An 18,456-nucleotide genomic window follows, 5' to 3' on the forward strand; every position below is an offset into this window, starting at 1 on the left:
CCTATTGCTAATTTCATAACAGAAAATAACTCAAAATAAATTATAAATTTTTGTTTAGATCTAATCTAACACATTCATGATAAATTTTATAATTAAGTCCTTTCGCTGCTTCATCGGTATGGGATATAATTGCATCGGCACCCCTACCGCCATAGGAGACCCCATCGAATGGGAAGAGAGGACCTTTAAACCCTACTTTTCTCCTATGACCAGACGGCAATGGCAACCAACTCAATTAGATTACTTGCTACTTGGATCAAGTATATCTAAATATACCAATTTCAAAATTTAAATTTTGAATTTTAAATTTTAAATTTCAAATTTCAAATTTGAGATTTCAATCAAATTTTAAATTTCAAATTTCTAATATTTGAATTTTAAATTTTGAATTTTGAATTTCAAATTTTGAATTTCAAATTTTAAATTTGAGATTTCAACCAAATTTCAAATTTCCAATCTTTGAATTTTAAATTTTGAATTTTGAATTTTGAATTTTAAATTTTGAATTTTAAATTTCAAATTTGAAATTTCAAACAAATTTCAAATTTTAAATTTTAAATTTCAAATTTCAAATTTCAAAATTCAAATTTCAAAATTCAAATTTCAAATTTTGAATTTCAAATTTAAACTTATAGATTACACCTTAATCTACGCATGCATATGTATATCATATTCTAGAACCATGCTCCGATACCATTTGGAGTGAAAATTCAGTGCAGGGGTAAAATGGTAATTTTAAAATTTTTTTAAAATTACTATTTTACAGTAAAATTATTAATTAATCTCATTAATTAATACTAATTAACCCTACACTAGGATCTAAATATGATACAACAGCATGCATTTAAATTTGAAATTCAAATTTGAAACAGTAAACTTTTTACTGTACTGTGTTCAGAACACATCACCTTTTATGGGTAGTCGATCACCGTAATCTGATCACCGTCGGAGGGCTCTGATCATCACATCACAGCCACACCAATGTCTGACCTCTGTGGATCGTCCACACGAAGCTCTCATCTGATCGGCTCCTCACGAATGCTAGTTCATGATTTCACCCTTTTGATGGCTGATGTTGATCGAACTCCTTCGATTGATGTGTGCCGACTCCTCGGATGCTCCAGATTGTCTGCACAATTGGTTGAGAGGCTGATGGATCTCTCCCTAAAATTTGGTGGACTCACGACACTCGTGGCACATCAATCTCACTTCCCGAACCCTAGGTAGAAACCCTAAGGTACACACCAAAAACTCTGCATCCAATTTTCTTTCTTTTCTTTCTTTTTCTCTCGAAAGGTTTTGGACCTTCACCTTACGCACAAGGCTTCCTCATGCCCCACTTTCTTTCTCAAATTTTTTCTACGCATGCCCCAGCTCTCTATCTCTTTTAAAATAGTTCAAAACGTGTCTTATCCGCGTGAGAGGATAAAGACAAGTGGTTACACATTTGAATTCAAATCAAATTTGAATTCAAACTAAAATCAACTCATTCCTATCTACTTGGGTGTGAGAAGAGAAGGGCGTGGACTCTTTGTGCGTGGAAAAATTTCACGAGAAACTTTTTCTCATGTGAATTATGTGGCGCACAAGATGGATAAGCTTGAAGGCAAAAGAGATAAGTTATCCATTCAAATTCGAACATGCTTTGAATTTGAATGGTTAACTAATCAACTTTATCCATCCATATGGTGCACAAAAGTGGGTGTGAGAAGGGCTTTGTGTGAGAAAAAATTCACGAAAAGTTTCTTCTCGTGAATTCAAATGGGCGCAGAGATTTAAGGTAGTGCAGGGATTCAAATTCAAATGGTGGTTTGATCTTAATTGAACCAATCTAATCAAAATAGGTTAAGCACAATTAGACTAAATTAAACTCAACTTAATTGAGCTTAATAAAATCTTAATCAAATTCGAAATTGACTAAGTCCAACCCCTGATCAAATCAGGGACCAAACCATCTCGACGATTAGGTCAACTCTTAACCTAATCGGGTCAAACCCAACTGAATCTAATTCAATTGGACTTGATCCAAAAATAATTATTCAATCAAATTGAGTTAATTAACGATCAAATCACTAATAAAACCTCTCATAATTATTGAGTCCAAATTCGATGGGCAATTAGGCATCAGAGACCATCGATATGAAACCCTGATCAAAGAGTTCGAATTTTAAATTCAAAATTTGAAATTCAAAATTTTGACCCCGGTACCCAAAATGTGTGGAACTCATGATCAGAGAATCCTAATTCTCAATCATAGAGTCTCAGACACATAAGACTCATAATCAGCCATCAGATCAGAAAGGAACCTCTAATGTGTGTGACCCTGTAGGTTCGAACCTAAGCCGGTAGCACAGGAACCAATTCCTGTACTAATCGAAGTGACCATCTAGCAATGGTACCCGACATCCGGATAAGTCGAATAGTTATAATCGCAACATTCAGAACCTACGTGAATATGGTTACTGTATAATTCATCCCTTTTGACCCCTGTGTTTAGGACGACTCAGGGTTAAACTGTCAACCCTGATGAGATCATCCGAATCGTGCTCAACTCAATTAGTCCTGTGACTCCTCACTAGGACTACCCTGGCCAAAGTTTTGCTAAATTGAAACATGACTGTATACAGCTCCTAAACTGGAGTGGTTAATCCCATCTTGACACATGCACCGACAAGTCAAGTACTTGACTACACCCAGCAGCCTTCCGTCACTGAATTAAAAATTCAGGTAGTCCAGTGCCTAAGTGCAGTGAGTTGCTTGCAAGTCACCATGGCGGTCTCAGGTCGGAGGGATATTTATACCCATATCCCATCGGAGCAAATCTTGACAGCAGAAATAGCTTTGGAGTCGATCACGTTCAGTGCAGATGTACCATTACATCTCACCTGTATGCCATACCAGTGTCTTCACACTCCTTGGTTATGAGGACAACCAACCCATATGGCACACAACGACCTATGCTCGATAAACGTTATCGTCCTTGGTAACAACGTATCATTTGGTCGCGAACAGGTTTAAGGACAAAGCGACAAATCCTCTGCAAATCTAAATAGTCCTAAGGACTTTACCACAACACAGGAGTTCATTAGAAGATGAAACATTTGTGATGAAAAAATATCAAAATAACTTTTATTTATTTATAATTCATGTACTAATACAAAAGGAGCACAACCGTCAACGGGCTGACGATTGACTTTGGGATACTATTCCCAACAGCTACTACATGCTGCTAAGTATCATTGATAGATTGAGAGACTCATAAGAATTATTTTGATGGTTAATAATTCTCATTAGATGAGTTAAAATTATTTCAATCTATTGAAAAGAGTTTCAATAATATTTATGATGAAGATCACAATATATCTCATTACCAGATATAATAGAACCTATGGGGTTACACATATAGGAGGTTCTAACTGATCGGATAGTTGAATTACGATTTCAAATCATCATAGGATTTGATTATCAATATGATTGATGATTAGACTGATTTATAAAAATTACAAAAAAAGACTTACTAACAGTTAGTATGTTAAAGGAGGAGTTATTGATAATTATTGTTATATTATTTGATTTGATCAAATAATTGGGATTGAGTCTTAGTCAAATTAAATTAGGATTTAATTTGATTGGACTTGATTTGAGTTTGAATCAGATTAGATTTCATAGGTCTAAAAGGATTTGAACTCCATAAGTACTTGACTTATTATGAAACCAAACCAGATTTGGTTTTGACCAAACCTCGGACCAAATGTTTGACTTGGTCCAAAAGACATCACACCCCAAGAAAGGATTCATGCCGAAAGGGACCACACCAAAAGAGAATTATCGATTCTCTTGGTTTTTAGCATGGAGAAAATGTAGCACCATATGATGGGGTGAACTCCATCTTAAGGAGTCCATGTGCCTCCAAACTCCTATCTTAAAACCCTAAGGCATTAAGTTTAAAGGGCTTAGAGATAAAAGAAGTGCCACCTCTTCACGTGTGAAAGGATATAACAAAAAAGAGGTCTGCATGAAAGTGGTTCACGCATAAGGAAGGGGCACTACTTCATCTTAGATGTCTCCTTGCTTTCTCTCTCTCTTGCAACATCCAAAGAGTTGGACGCTCAAGATCTTCATGCCTCAACTCCAATCTCCTCTCCTATCTTCCTTTTCCTCTAGTTCTCTGTTGTTCTCTTAAGAGGAGGAAAGGAAAGAGAAAAAGATTCAATATTCTAGAAGCGATCTCTATAAGGAATCTAGCAATCTGAAAAAATTAGGATCTCCTAATCAAATCATTCTCGTGTGGATATTTGTAGAGGCCAGATGTGTATGCGGTATCAAAAGAATCTTGAAAACATTCATGATCATCGAATCACAATAAAGATTTATCCACTCAAGGTGAAGATAGGATCTTCCTCCCTTTACGTTGTAATCTTAATCTTAACTATAAGGGATTCTGATGTTTTAGAAATACGATCTCTTGCATACATGTTTGAATTAAAATAGTTTTAATCTCTATTCTTTCCACTATGTTTGTTTTTGTCTCTTGCATGCAACTAGATTTGCTTCAACCTATTGTCTGGGAGAATGTGCACCATTTCTTCCCCTTGAGGACCGTGGAGGCATGCTCAAGTGGTTAGGAGATAACGGCTTGCATGTCTTGGAGTGTATTGAGATTACAAATCTCACTGAATAGAGTAGAGTGGAGGGTGGCTAGTCTTTTGTCGTCTAGAGAGTAGAAGACTTTAAAACTCTTTTTACATGATTGTAAAAGTCTAAGTGGCAGTCAATCGGCAACTACTTCGACACCCAGTAAGAACACATGTAGGGTTGCTATTGGGTTGCTCGCACCATGGTGGATGGAACATTATTGATGTATTAGATAGCAAAACTAAAATAGAATATAAAAAAATATAAGAGCCTAGTAATATTATGATATAACATCATTATGTAAAATTTTAATAGTATATGTATATCTTTTGATATGGTAAAATAATATATTATTATAAAATAACAAAATCATGATCCAACTTGTGTATAATGAGAAATAGAAAAGTATTTTATTTAGAGAATATTTAAATGCAATATAGCAAGGTTGTTAGTAGTTATATTTCCACTCTTAAGTAAGATCATGATCATAAAATATAATAAAAATTAATAAAATATTAATATAATCTAATGACCCATAGGATATATGGGTAGGTATAATAATAATGAAAAATATTTTTTAAATATTAAGCAAATTTGATTATTAGTAATATCATTAACTTTTATATTAATTTAGTACTACTAATGAAAAATTCTTTATTTAATATTGTTTAATAAGCTAATAAACTTCTTATTGATAATATTATATTGTTAAATTTTGATAAATGGAGAGCTCTATATAAGCAGAGCTAGAGGTCTCAAGCAGAGCCTCCACTTTAGTGTATATATATTAGGTTGGATTTATAGAGGAAGATTTTAATGGATAAATGTTTAGAATTAGTAGAGCAAAGGTTAAAAGTAAATTTAGAGAAAACAAAAATAAAGATATAATATCAATTAAGATTGATGAACCAAAGATAGCGTAAAATGAACGGTTTCATTATGTAGGATCTATTATATAAAATAAAGTTGAAAGATACCTGTAGATTATTATATAATAGGCACATATCTTCAAAAGTGGAAAGGAAAATTTTGTAAAATAATAGTAAGATGTACAATATTGTACAATAAAGAATTGAAAGCTTCAATAGAGAAATATTGTAATTTATGTCGAAGGTTGCAAGAAAAGCAGGGAAAGAAAGGTAACATGGATGACCATTGAGAGAAAAGATACGGGAGAACATGAATTGACATCAAAGATGATCATCAATAAAAAAACACCTAACGAATAAAGATCCATAAACCTTCAAAGCTAACCTTGGATAAGAATACTTGGCAAATCAGAGTCCATAAATCCAATCCCAACAAGTTGGAAAAAGATGGGATAGTTGTGGGTATGGTTATGCATCACAGAGCTTATAGAGTTTAATGAGACAACTATTTGGAGAATTTAGAGAGTTTAATGTGATGCAGCTGCTTTGGAGAGCTACTAATTTGTGGAACCAAATGACATGAACTATGGCTCAGTTAGGAATGAAATGATGAGAAAGAGCATCTGCAAGCATGCTAGTGGATGAGAGAGAGAGAGAGAGAGATGGATACATCGGCCCTCAGGCAACTTACACAGCGGGACGCATATATCTTGAGTCAAAGAGACACATGCTTATTGTTGGTTGGTTTACCTGTGTAATTTGCATCATCAAAGGGACATTTGTTTCTTGAGTCGAACCATCGGAGGTAATAAGAACTCAAAAAGTCAAATGCGAAATGTACACCATCTTTATTAAGGCATAGAGCATCCACCAAAGATTTTAACAAATGCAGTGATTTTAACCTGAGCGAATGTTTCTGATGAACCACCAATGCTTGAATAACCATAGCGCATGGAATTTGTAGGAGAATGACAATTATACATGCAGAGTGGAAAAGGAAGAAACGGCTCCAGTACATTTTCTACCATTTCATCCTGAGAATGGACTGCAAAGCCTATGCTGAAAGTAACAGCCTATACTGATGCCATCACACTTTAGAATGGAAAAGAAGCGAGAGTTTGAAGTAACATCGGATCACAAACAATGAGCTTTAAGTTACACAGATGACCAACATTAGAAACTAAGATCAAGGAAATGATGACATACAAAAATCTCATATACAACAATAGTCGCTAATATTTACAAACTGTATAAAGTGACCGGACCCACACATTTTACTCATCTATCAGCCTATCAAACCAGTAAAAATCAAAATATACATATATCATCATCAAATTGACTCGGCATGGTCCTAGCCAACTGAAAAAGTGTACTTCTAGGCATGATCATGAAAATGGCCATCTGGATATTCTGTCATTAGATGTTCACATTCGTTTAAGATTATTTATTCGCCCGTCAGCAGCATTTGATAGATCTCAGCCAAATAGTATCCAGAAATTAAGAGACTGTAGCAGAAGTACTTTCATTGAGCGATGAAGATTTAATTGCTTCGGGATTTGTCAGGTCCTGTGTGCTTGATATCTTGGGACTAGTGGAGCCAGATGAAGAGACAACAGACAGCTCTATATCATCAATCTTGTCCCCAACTATATGGTTGTTCCCAGGAAAAGCTTCCGTTTCCTGTCCTAATGTGTGTGTTTGGTACGGTCTCACTTCCTCATCATATTCATTATTACTGTAAAGCACATAATCATGGTATGTAGGAGCGAACTGTAGGGGAAAATAATGCGCATCAAACTCCATATAAAACCAATTCAACAAAGTACATGTGAAAGTGGGTCTTCACTGATTTATTTAAGACAATGTTGGAACTCACCTGGTGAACTGTATCATGGTAGACATCGCTGAACTTCAGGGCATGAGCAAGGCTTCCCAACAAGCCACCAGATGCACCAACATCAGCACCAGCATACTCTTTATAAGGAAAGGCATATAGGTGACCAACAGCTGCAATAAGCATCTCAATGCATAAGATGAAATTTTGGAAATCAGCAGCTTTTTCTGCATTTTTTATGAAGCCCGACTTGGCAGCAAGAAAGACCAAGACACCCTGCAAGGAAATGATAGGTCAATCTCGTTGAGAAAAGATAGGCTTGCATTTACAAAGGAGCTTATTAGTACTTATGCATAACACAATATGCAAGTTTTTTGAGGCCAGTGCTTGACAGGCAATGCATCCAGAAATGCAGAGATCCAGTTATACCCACAGTAATAAGTGATATGCGTGAGTTTGGATATAAAGCAAATTGATCAACAGAATAATGGTAATAAAACTTGTCCTTCAAGTTCTATATAAGCAGCAGGTTTCCACCAATCACCCAACCCCACTGCTCTTCTAATATGATGATACCATCATTCCACCTCCACAAAAGGCGACTGAAAAGTGCTTATGAATCCAAACTATCATTAGATTCTGGAACCATAGATTCTTTTCATTTTTTTTTTAGGGGAAATATTGTAGTAAGATAATGATGCTTCAAGTTGAATATAAATACCAGTCAAAAGACGGGTTAATTAAAATTCAGAATCTTTCAAGCAAATGAAGTGCCATGCTAAAAATTAACACCTAGGTCTTGAGATTCTTAATATTCTCAAGTTACATGCCAATTTCTTAATCAATCATAACCTACAATCACAACCAAATGAAAGTAAAATTTATAGAATGATAATTCTTATTTCCTCTTTGAATTTACCAGAAACTACTCTCTATTCCAATGCACAATATAGATTTTCCAAAGCTGTGTAACATGCACAAAGAATAGCTTTTCCACCTCATCATCACATAGTCATGCATTAAACTTTTCTTCCATCTGACAACATAAAGACATCCCATTATCCATTATAAGCATACCTCCTAGCCTATGTCAATATGCCATGCAAGCCAGATAGAGTTCAACACGACTTTCTGATCCATACCAGTCAAGTGGAAGCAGTCCACAGTTAAAAAGCCACATAAACAAGAAAAACACTTGGTCGATGGAGATACACACCTGCCAATATGTGAGAAAAACAACAGATTTGATCATTATAAACTTTGGGACTGGATTAAATGGCCGAAGCAGATCTCTGCATGCCACGTAGAACAAGGCAAGAGCATACAATGCAACTGAATATGAGATAGTGTAGATGATTGTAATATAAAGATATGCTTGATCGGCACTGAAATTTCCATCTTCATATTTTCCTTTGGCATAGAACACAAAGGTGATTAAGACTAAGATGGGTTTCAGGATCACAAACTGCAAAGCACCTTGCTTGCACCTCCGTATAAAACGTCTGCTCAACAAGAAGATCAAACATGTATAACACAATTGAGAACAAATGCATCAAAATTATTCCTGCTCAAATATGAAGTTTTTAACAAACAAAGTTTTACGAAACAAAAATGAAACATGGGATAGGCAGATACCCATCAAGAGGAACAGCAGGGAAACAGCAGGTCATCAAGCACCATGACGGCTTCAGAACCTGGCCGCTTAAACTCAAAACGACAGCTCCAGGGCCTCCTACCCATGCCAAGCAGAGTGACAGAAAATTATAAATGACCCAAGCTTCATAGCTGACAGTTCCACAGATATTAAAATCAGCTGTTGCACAACACTCTAAAAGCAATTACGAAACTCCTTGCATCCCAGCGACCACCCAGAACAAAAATAGAGGCAGAGGATGAATACTTCCATTTTAATGTGTCGGTTATAGACAATTCTACTGGTACCACTGAAGCACAATACTAAGGATAATAACAGGACAATGATAATCATACAGGATGCAGCATCAGCATAATTTCTTAAACAAAGTAAAAAACAAGGGCAATTAGCTTGATAGCTCTGAAAAATCACATAGATAGACTAACGTCTGTAGACTATCACAGCATTACAACATCAACTACATAATTTTATCAGAAGAAAATAGAAAAAAAATAAAATATTACAGTTTTATCCAAGGATTTTACAGTCACAGGAGAGAGATAATAGTGCTCATAATATATAATCTGCATATAAGTATGAATAAACTCAGTTGAAATATTGTAGTAATAGATAAACATGCACATAGAGTACATACAAATGCATGTGTACATGCATATATATCCCTTGTGTTGTCACTTTTAAGAGAGGGATAAGATTTGATCTTCGGTTGGATAAGAGAGGAAGACAGGGTGCCAGAAACTAGAATCCAGCCATTTTTTCTTTCTTTTTCAAAAATCAAAATTTCGAATTTTCTCTCCAAAGTAATGGAATTTTAAACAGCTAGAATTATTTAAACTAACATCTAAGATGTTTGATGCATCTGTAATACGTCTACCTTTACCACTTTTTCGAAATAAACTTTTAAGCAGTCACATGTTTGCTTGTACTATGCATGACAAATAACCATACCATGGACAGCAGTATATACCCTGTTGTATTGCCCAGCAAATGATGAGTTAATATGGGGACATACCACGGTATGTACCATATCAGTACATGACTGCTACACCCATGTAGCAAAATATTTCAAACCTTGCTTTCCATAATGAAATTTAAGCATATTAATATTGTTGATATGTGAACGTAATTGTGAGATGTGAATTTCCATGATTGATTACTAGAAACTGGGTACATAATGTTTGATAGCAATCACCATAGGTGTCTAGAACAATTAATGATGCTAGAATATCAGAATGTCAACTTATTTAGAACATCTCTGAACTAGTATTAAGCAGTTAAGTGGGTCCAAAATGAAAAGAAAACAAAGAAAGTAATGCATCATAATGCACCAATAGTATATCTTTTAACAAACTTGCACATCTTTCTGTAACAATGTGTCAGCTGTCAGCATGATAAGTCATAGTTTGCATACTCTAGCTGGCACGGGTACAATACGTGATACTTTTATTTTTGTTCAAGATACTTCTGGATATCAAATAGAAGATACAAATGAGAATGTTTAAATGCAATTAACTAGTAAAACTCCTGTAGAGTAGAAGTAACATCAACTAGCAAGACTAAAAAGCTTAAGCACCACCTTTTTGTATGCCTCTGGATGATCAAGTTCAATACACCAATAACTTCACAATGGAAACCAATGGAATATCAAGTGCCTTGGTTTCATGTATATCATACCCTCTGTTCAGAACATTGATCGCATAATTTTGCTATGACTGTGAGAAATTATTCCAGGCTTCTTGGCACATATACTGCATTCCACACTGGCCAATGCCAACTTCGTATTGTATATGCCCGTAAGCAATTATAATCTAGTGATAAATATTCCTTTGATCATTCAACATCTTGCCCAAGTAAAATATCTCACTGAATCAGATACTAAATAAACATGCCCAATTCAACCAGTCTGAAATACTTAGGTAGGTATCAACAGTGTCCTATCACCTTGAAACTGTTTTCTTTTCAAGAAACTTTTTCTCACATTTCCTGTTAAAATGCTCATCTCACTACACTGGAAATTCATTATGGATCTTAATTGTACATCCATATCCACATTCATCAACTAAAGTTGTACCCTGAGGGCTATGAGCTGCACTCAAGTGATAGTATGCCAACAAAGAGTGAAGTATATTAGGTTTTAGCTGGCCTTGTGCAGGAAAGAACACTAGCCCAAATAGGTTAAAGCCTTAGGAAGATGATGAAGAAGAAAGGCCTTCCAAAACATTCTGGAGTTAGGGTATAGTAATAAGAGTATGGGACTTAAAATTTAGAATTAGAGATTACATGAAAACATTCCTATGGTTTTAATAATTTGACTTCAGGATTCTAATGTTTGCTGTTTTATAGATTATTAAAACATGGTATTTGTAATAAAACTAACAGCAAAGAGAATTTAGAAGATGATTCCTCTAGGATTGATTTTCGAGCCTAGCTGCCTCTAGGAATCCTATTAGGCCATCTGAATGAAAAATGGGGAGCTAAAATTAGGTCAAGCCTGCTTTCAGATTGGATCTGAATTGCATGCCCAAATCCAACAGTTATGGAGGACTAAAACAGTAAAAGATTAACAAAAGGAGAAAAATAAGGACTAAAATCTGATTTCAGTTTTCTTTGCAACTTTGATTTGTTATGCAGAAACCAACAGATAGGAAGAGTAATTGCAGCAGTCAACAAAAAAAAAAAAAAAAAAAGAAACAAGAAGGAAGAAGAAGAAATGATAGAGAAGTAGAATGAAAGGTACAAGGTTTTGTACTCAGTTTCTTTCTAAAGCAACTCCAAACAGACCTGTGAGCTTGCTATAATAACCTCTTTTGTAACCTTGTTATTCCCCCATTGAAGCCTCTAAACCTTGCAAAATACGAACCAAAATAAAAGAAAAGAATTATGCTACCAATCAAAGTTCTTTTTAACTTTTCAGTTCAAACCGTCTGTGTGGGCTATCACACTCTTATTTGCAATGCATTTGCACAAACACCTTTACATGTCCAACTCCTAATTTAGTTTGGCTACTAAATATATCACAAATTGCATTTAAGTCTATAATATTATGTGTCATCTCAATCTCCAATACCGACATTAATGTACTCTCCTGCTTTATTTTTCAAATGTATACGTTTTCAACGGTTCTGATCTCTTTAAATCATTACTCCTTTCAACTGATTGTTGTTGATCTGAGCAACATTATATCTTCCCGTCATACTTCTGCATCTTCAGATGCAATGACACCTTATTGACTAACCAAGTTATTGTGCCCACACACACTATTTGATTAGGCAAATATTCGAACTTCGAGACACAATCGTTAAGTAACTAAGCTTTTTCAGAAACTTTCTTTTTTCTATAAAAAAAAAAGGAGACAGAAAAGCTACTCCTCCATTTCCCAAGGTAAAATCTCAAGTTCCAGAGTTTAAGAAATATAAAGACTATAACAATAAGGCTTTCAATATAGTAATGCAAAGAAAAATATTTTACCAAAAGAAAAAACTTTGAACACCAGTAAAATAGCTAATAGAATGAAATCAGCACCACATTGCGTAAGAACACATAACTGAAAACATATATACATATGCATGCATACGTAATTAAGTCAAGCATTAGGATACCAAATAGGGTAAATTAGCTTGTTTTCCTTGATTTGTCTGTCATTTAATGTTTAGGACCCATTGGCCAAACCTCCTTACCTAGCCCTTGCTTTTGATGGCCATCTAGGTTTGAATCAAGGCACAAGGGCATAGAAAACAGGCATGGTTCCAACATCAAAAATACTACACCGGTGAGGAGGCAGAAGAAAGGAGAGAGAAAGGGAGGAGGGAAGGAGAGGCAAGGCCAAAGAGGCTGTCAGAGGTGCGACGAGGCCTTCGGAGCGCCACCCTTCTTCATAGAGAGAAAATTAGAGAGAGACAGAGAGAAATAGAGAGAAAAAGCGAGGGAGAGAGAGGAACAAAAGGAGGGGGAGTGGGGCAGGAGGTCGGCAGTGGTCGCGGAGGCCCTCGAAGGATGAGATCTTCCTCACCCTCCGTCGACCACTCCTATTTCTATTGTTATCCATTTTAATTTTTTTCATAATCCATAGTGAAGTTGGCAAAAAAATATAATTGCAATCGAAATAGGGACGGTCGCCCTTGTTTTGGCCCGATCGAGGGCAAGAAGGAAGATCCCATCCTTCGAGGGCCTCCACGGCCCTTCAACGACTACTGCCAGCCAGCCTCCCCACCGACTCCCTCTCCTTCTATTCCTCTTTCTTCCTCCCTCTCTCTCTGATTCTTCCTCTCCCCTACTTACTTTGTTGTGTCAGTTTAGGCTTGGTACGGAATGGTATTGGGGCATATCGAACCATACCACCGACCAACCGGCATGAGGTCTAGTTCTGGCATGGCAAACCTTGAATTAAACAATAGTTGGCCAAAACCTAAGTGCAATTGAGCAATCAAACCAAGGACCAGGTGTTAATTCATCCTATCAAAAGCCAATCAATACAAGTTTGAACTGTCAAACTTGTGCCAACACTCATCTGTTATCGGTCTAGTAATTCCATGTCAACAAGTTGGTTTTAGAGAGAACTAGCCATGTAAAGAGTAAACTAGCTTAGAGGCCAGTTGTACTAGCTAATTGGAACAACTCAAGACCTCACTCAAAAATGCTAGCCAGAAAGTATTATTTGGGTTCTTTAGTCTTGTATACATACCCAAGATCTCCTAAATGCACAATGGATGTGAAACTAAATGCACTCCTGCATGGGCTCTCACATACTCTTGTTTAAGTGCTAGCATCCTCGCCAAGCCAAGGGTCAAAATCCCATCAACTCCAATCGCAACACTACGATGGCTCGTGGTTATTCCTAACAGGGCCTATGCTACAATATCCCTAGTTCACATGGGCCATGAGTCAGGTCAACTCCGATATCATTTGGAATAACCTAGGATCCCACCGAAAAAAAATATTATTTGAGTTCCTTTGTCCTATATAAATACCCAAGAGTAACCAATATGAGACCAAACACATGCCCACATGGGCTCTCACACTAATAATATGCCTTATGGAGAAATTGGATAGGCTAAAAGCTGAATAGCTGATTTAGGTCATTTGACTGGTTCAACTAATGATAGTGCACGAATTCAATATGTTATTTTGATATGAATATTATCTATTCTCTTCAAAAGTTAGATATACTCCTATCTTAATAGTTCCTCCTCATTCTATTACCAAAAGAGCAATAACATACACAATTTAAAAAAGAGTAAGTTGAAATTTACTCAAACTGTGAGGACCGTAGGCCCAACCACTCTTCTAAAAGACAATTGTCCGATAGAAGGTAGGGTTTATTAGCCTTTATCTATAGGAACGGAACTTCATGTCTATATGTGTTGCGGGCAGATCTGAGGAGCTTCGCATTTGAATCGACTTGCATCAAGCTAGATTGACCTTAAGTAGCAGGTTAAGCCGTCATACACTACTAGCGAGTCCTAGGGAGATGTTGGCCCTCCATAAGGCCAACAATCGCTATCCCCCACCCCAACGATATCTAAAGGACATGAATCTGCAACCTCACTCTGATACCATATGTTAGGACCATAGCTCTGACCACTCTTCTAAAAAGCAATTGCTTAATAGAAGGTAGTGTTTATTAGTCTTTATCTACAAGAACAGAAACCTATGTCTATACGTGCTACAGGCGGATCTGAGGAGCTTCACACTTGAGTCGATCCACATCAAGCCAGATCGACCTCAAGCGGCAGGTTGGGCCATCACGTACTGCTAGCAAGTCCTCGAGAGACGCTAGCCAACAGAAACTTTATATTACATATGTCTTGCTCATAGATAAATTTGGAAGAATATATGATTTTCTAGCAAGAGTCATATTCAAATTTAAGCATATGCTGCTCTAGCCTCTAGGTAGTGTCTCTATTTTTTCTCTCTCAATATTACACAATCACCCCTATTCTAATCTTCCCCTCACTATCTCACCTCAATCCAAATTCTTCAAACTAATTCAAATTGTTGATAAAAGCACATTTTCCATTTTATTTTGAAAAGTTATTAGCATAGTCTAATAGATAAAAGAAGAATGGAGGAGAAGAAAAAAGAGATGAAGCTTCTTTAGGAAAAGCATATGCCTATTCGTACTCCTTTAACCAACAAAGAATGATTCTTCTTTTGAAAGAACACACATGTGTAAGCACAAAGGCATGAAAAAAAGAATCAAATTGATGATGCTAGAGTTGATAGGTGATAGATAATATAATAAAAAACTTCAAACTAGGTTTTGTATCTTTCCCACAATTTTCCTACCATTTATATTTCTAAATTTGCTTTTCCATTTTGTGTATATCTCCTCCATTACAGCATATTAGCCAGTGTTGGTGTAATATCCTGTACTAGCCACAACCAAAACCGTGCTGACTACTAGTATTTCAAACCTTGACCATAATATGCACAAGAAAATATATTAGTTGCAACTAGACTAAATTAGAAGAACATGGAACAAAATGATGGCTAATTTCAGAATTTATATACTCATATGCTGGTAGCAAATTGCGTAGCACAATTGTTAATAGTCAACACACTTACACTTCCCGGATTGAATCAAAATAAATGTATCTTTTATTAAAGATGAGGGACAGGAATGACATCAGTGCATAGACCTGCCAATGGAAATTACAATGTAGAGATCAGGAAAGAAGATCAAACAAGCAGCATGATGAAATCAAACATGTCGATTACGAAGACATGTATAAATCATATACTTCAATAACAAGCCATTTAGATTATGTTCCATTTAACAAGTCAACAAGTCCTCCTTGTTCATTCCTACCAGAAGGCAAAATCCTTGGTCAATGCAATTTTCATATCTATAGATGTTGCACATGGAAAACACTATATAACAACAGTACAGAATATTTTGGACTATAACAGAAGCTGTTTTTACACAAAACATAATTGTTTCCTCATTTTTCTACAAAAGAATGTGCAAGAAAAGGGTTGTCGATGAAGTGGATATCCTTGTGACATACACCAAGCATGAATCATGTAATCGCAAGCTCGACTACTGATGTATAATGTATTAATCATATCTAACAGGGTGGTGAGGAGATGCTGATATAAAGAAAGGACAAACATAAGATAACATAAATTACCATAATACGAATTCATTCATATCCTTTTAGAGTTCAATAGGAAAGGAAAAATAGCTTTTAAACATTCGGTCTTCTAAATAACTTGAGAAGTTACTGGTGCAGGCCAACTTATAGAAGCTCCATTTGACAGGTCTTCAGATACCAATGGGAGGAACACGATCAAGTCTGTGTGCAGCCAGATGGGATCAATATTGGCTCCACTTCTTCCCAAAACCTAAAGGCCAAATTTAGACCTACATCGCCTATGAAACATGAGGTGATAAGCATCTAGCACCAAAACTCTGCATAACAACCATAAAGAATGCTCCTCACATAATAAATTCTGGATATGGTAGTGAAAGTATAGAACATAATAGTGGAAATGAAGAGTTTAGGATAGCCAAGCCATACAGCAGCTTACAGACTTGAACTGTATCGAACATTCTTACTACTTGGAATTCCAACGATATAGGAAAAGTTCCTCAGTGTGTTTGTGGCTTTGCAGAACAACTCAAGAATTTGAAACCAGGAAGAATTAGTAATCCATAGGGATTCAAATAAGGAAGTGATTCATGGTATACAGCTATAATCTAAAACAGCCTCCAAGCATGTCCCCAGCCTCAGCAGGAAAGTTTTTTGTAAGCAGAAAACTGGGATCAAATATCTGAAGGGGGCTTTAACTCAAATTTTTTCTATGCCATTACAATGATGAGAAAGAAGCTGACCTAGATGACATACAGAGAAGCCTTCATCAATTAGCTATTTACTTTTACTGTCTCGGTAAGCTATCAAAGAGGAACCACGAATGTTTTTTCTTACCGAAAAAGTAAACTTTGCTTCAGAAAGATATATATGCTTATTAAATTAGTCACTAGGGAATAATGATAGCAATCATCATGCTTCTTTATGGGAAAATTTCCGTGCCTGGAGGGCTTTTAAGAGAGTTTTACAGGTTTTGGGCGTTATAGGTGGGGACAACCTTTTCTCTTCATGGTTGGAAACCTTCCTTCACGATGAAAAGAAGTGTACACATTCTGGTTCCAAAGGTTTGGCACCAACAACACAAATCCCAACCCATCACTTTCCATAAACATGAACTAAGAAGTAGTATCTTGACTTTCTTCCATACCGATTAACAGCATCATCAATGAAGGATTTGGTTTCCAGAACACTCCTCTTATTCCTTCACAGGACGGTGTTTGGTAGTTTTAGGCGAATAATAATAGCATTGGTACAGTGAATAGCTCCTAATCGATTGTCAGTCATGGTGGCACCATTTCCCCGGTAGCTTCTTTCCTCTGGAAGATACCTCTACTACAGAAAATGTCTTTACCCTGCTTCTTTCACCAATACCATTTGGAGTCCTGATCGTGGTAAGCTCAATTTGCTCCCCCTCCCAAATGACATTAACGTTTTCAGGACCGGATGGGATAAAAGAATTCCATTAAAAGATGGTTTGGAATTATGCTGGGATGGGATACAATAGCTGTCATAACGCTGGAAAGAAATACTTGTTCCTCTCTCAGATAAATCGACAGAGCTGGGATTTCTCGATTCTGTTCATTTTTGAATTAAAGAATGGACCAATTTAGCTAGTCCAATAGGGAGCATGTTTGGTCTATCGTTTCTTTCCTTCTTCATCTCCTTCTAAGGGAGCATGAAGATGAAGGTTAAGAGAGCACGATCGATCAAACCAGTCCAGCCAAAATCTAAGGATTTTATAAGATGGATGAAATGGGATTGAGGCGAGCAAAAAAAGTGCATACCGGAACCATGAAGATGATGCGGACCATGTAGCGCTGATAGATGGGCTCCGTGTAATTCAGGAGATGGCGATATATGTGGCGCATCGCCAGAGCCATGGCACCCGCCGCGCACGGGAAGGCAATGAGGACGTAATATATAGCCATTATTTCACCACCACCGCTCTCGGGAGGAGGATGGATCTGGAGAAGGAGGGTGGACTTGTGATCGGAAAAATTACGATGCCCTGTGCGACCCGATAATAATATGGAAAGAGATCCTAGCGCTGGGCGTGGGAGGAAAGAGAGGAGATGGAGAGAGAGAGGCTTCGGCTTTCTTTCCGACCTTCAGACGTGAGAAGAGAAGAAGGGGGAAGCTGAGATGGGGTTCGGACAGTATCGGAAGTTAGTAGCGTCCTGGCAGAGCATGCCCTCGAAACTGCCCAGCCGGTAACGGGTCTACGATAACGGCGTCGGTCAATCCAGGGCCTCATTAATTATGACCGGTCGGCTTTCCTTGTTCTTCCAGAGTGCCCAATTTCTTTTATCCTTTCCTTCTCTTTCTCGCCAGCATTAAAAATTTCATATAAAAACTATTAAAAAATTGATTTTA

General features: G+C 36.6%; 1 protein-coding gene across 1 annotated transcript; it reads right to left on the reverse strand.

Annotated features, from left to right (window-relative positions):
* Positions 1 to 6,677: 6,677 nt before the first annotated feature.
* Positions 6,678 to 18,212, reverse strand: LOC105036308 (uncharacterized). The gene is made up of 6 exons (XM_010912071.4): positions 17,868 to 18,212; positions 15,557 to 15,630; positions 8,974 to 9,123; positions 8,555 to 8,840; positions 7,381 to 7,614; positions 6,678 to 7,274 (listed from the first exon to the last, which is right to left on the reverse strand). The coding sequence occupies exons 1-6, from the start codon at positions 18,009 to 18,011 to the stop codon at positions 7,002 to 7,004; spliced, it is 1,161 nt and encodes a 386-aa protein (XP_010910373.1). The 5' UTR covers positions 18,012 to 18,212; the 3' UTR covers positions 6,678 to 7,001.
* Between the last annotated feature and the right edge of the window lie 244 nt (positions 18,213 to 18,456).

This window comes from Elaeis guineensis, chromosome 14 (assembly GCF_000442705.2).
Source record: "Elaeis guineensis isolate ETL-2024a chromosome 14, EG11, whole genome shotgun sequence".
In the NCBI taxonomy this organism is placed as follows: Eukaryota; Viridiplantae; Streptophyta; class Magnoliopsida; order Arecales; family Arecaceae; genus Elaeis; species Elaeis guineensis.

Excerpts from the sequence above, each read along its gene's own strand:
- LOC105036308 (XM_010912071.4), bottom strand. The coding sequence starts at position 18,011 with ATGGCTATATATTACGTCCTCATTGCCTTCCCGTGCGCGGCGGGTGCC. Across the intron at positions 7,615-8,554 it reads TTTTTCTCACATATTGGCAG|GGTGTCTTGGTCTTTCTTGC; the intron begins GTGTGTATCTCC and ends ATTTCCTTGCAG. Across the intron at positions 7,275-7,380 it reads ACCATGATACAGTTCACCAG|TTCGCTCCTACATACCATGA; the intron begins GTGAGTTCCAAC and ends TTTCCCCTACAG.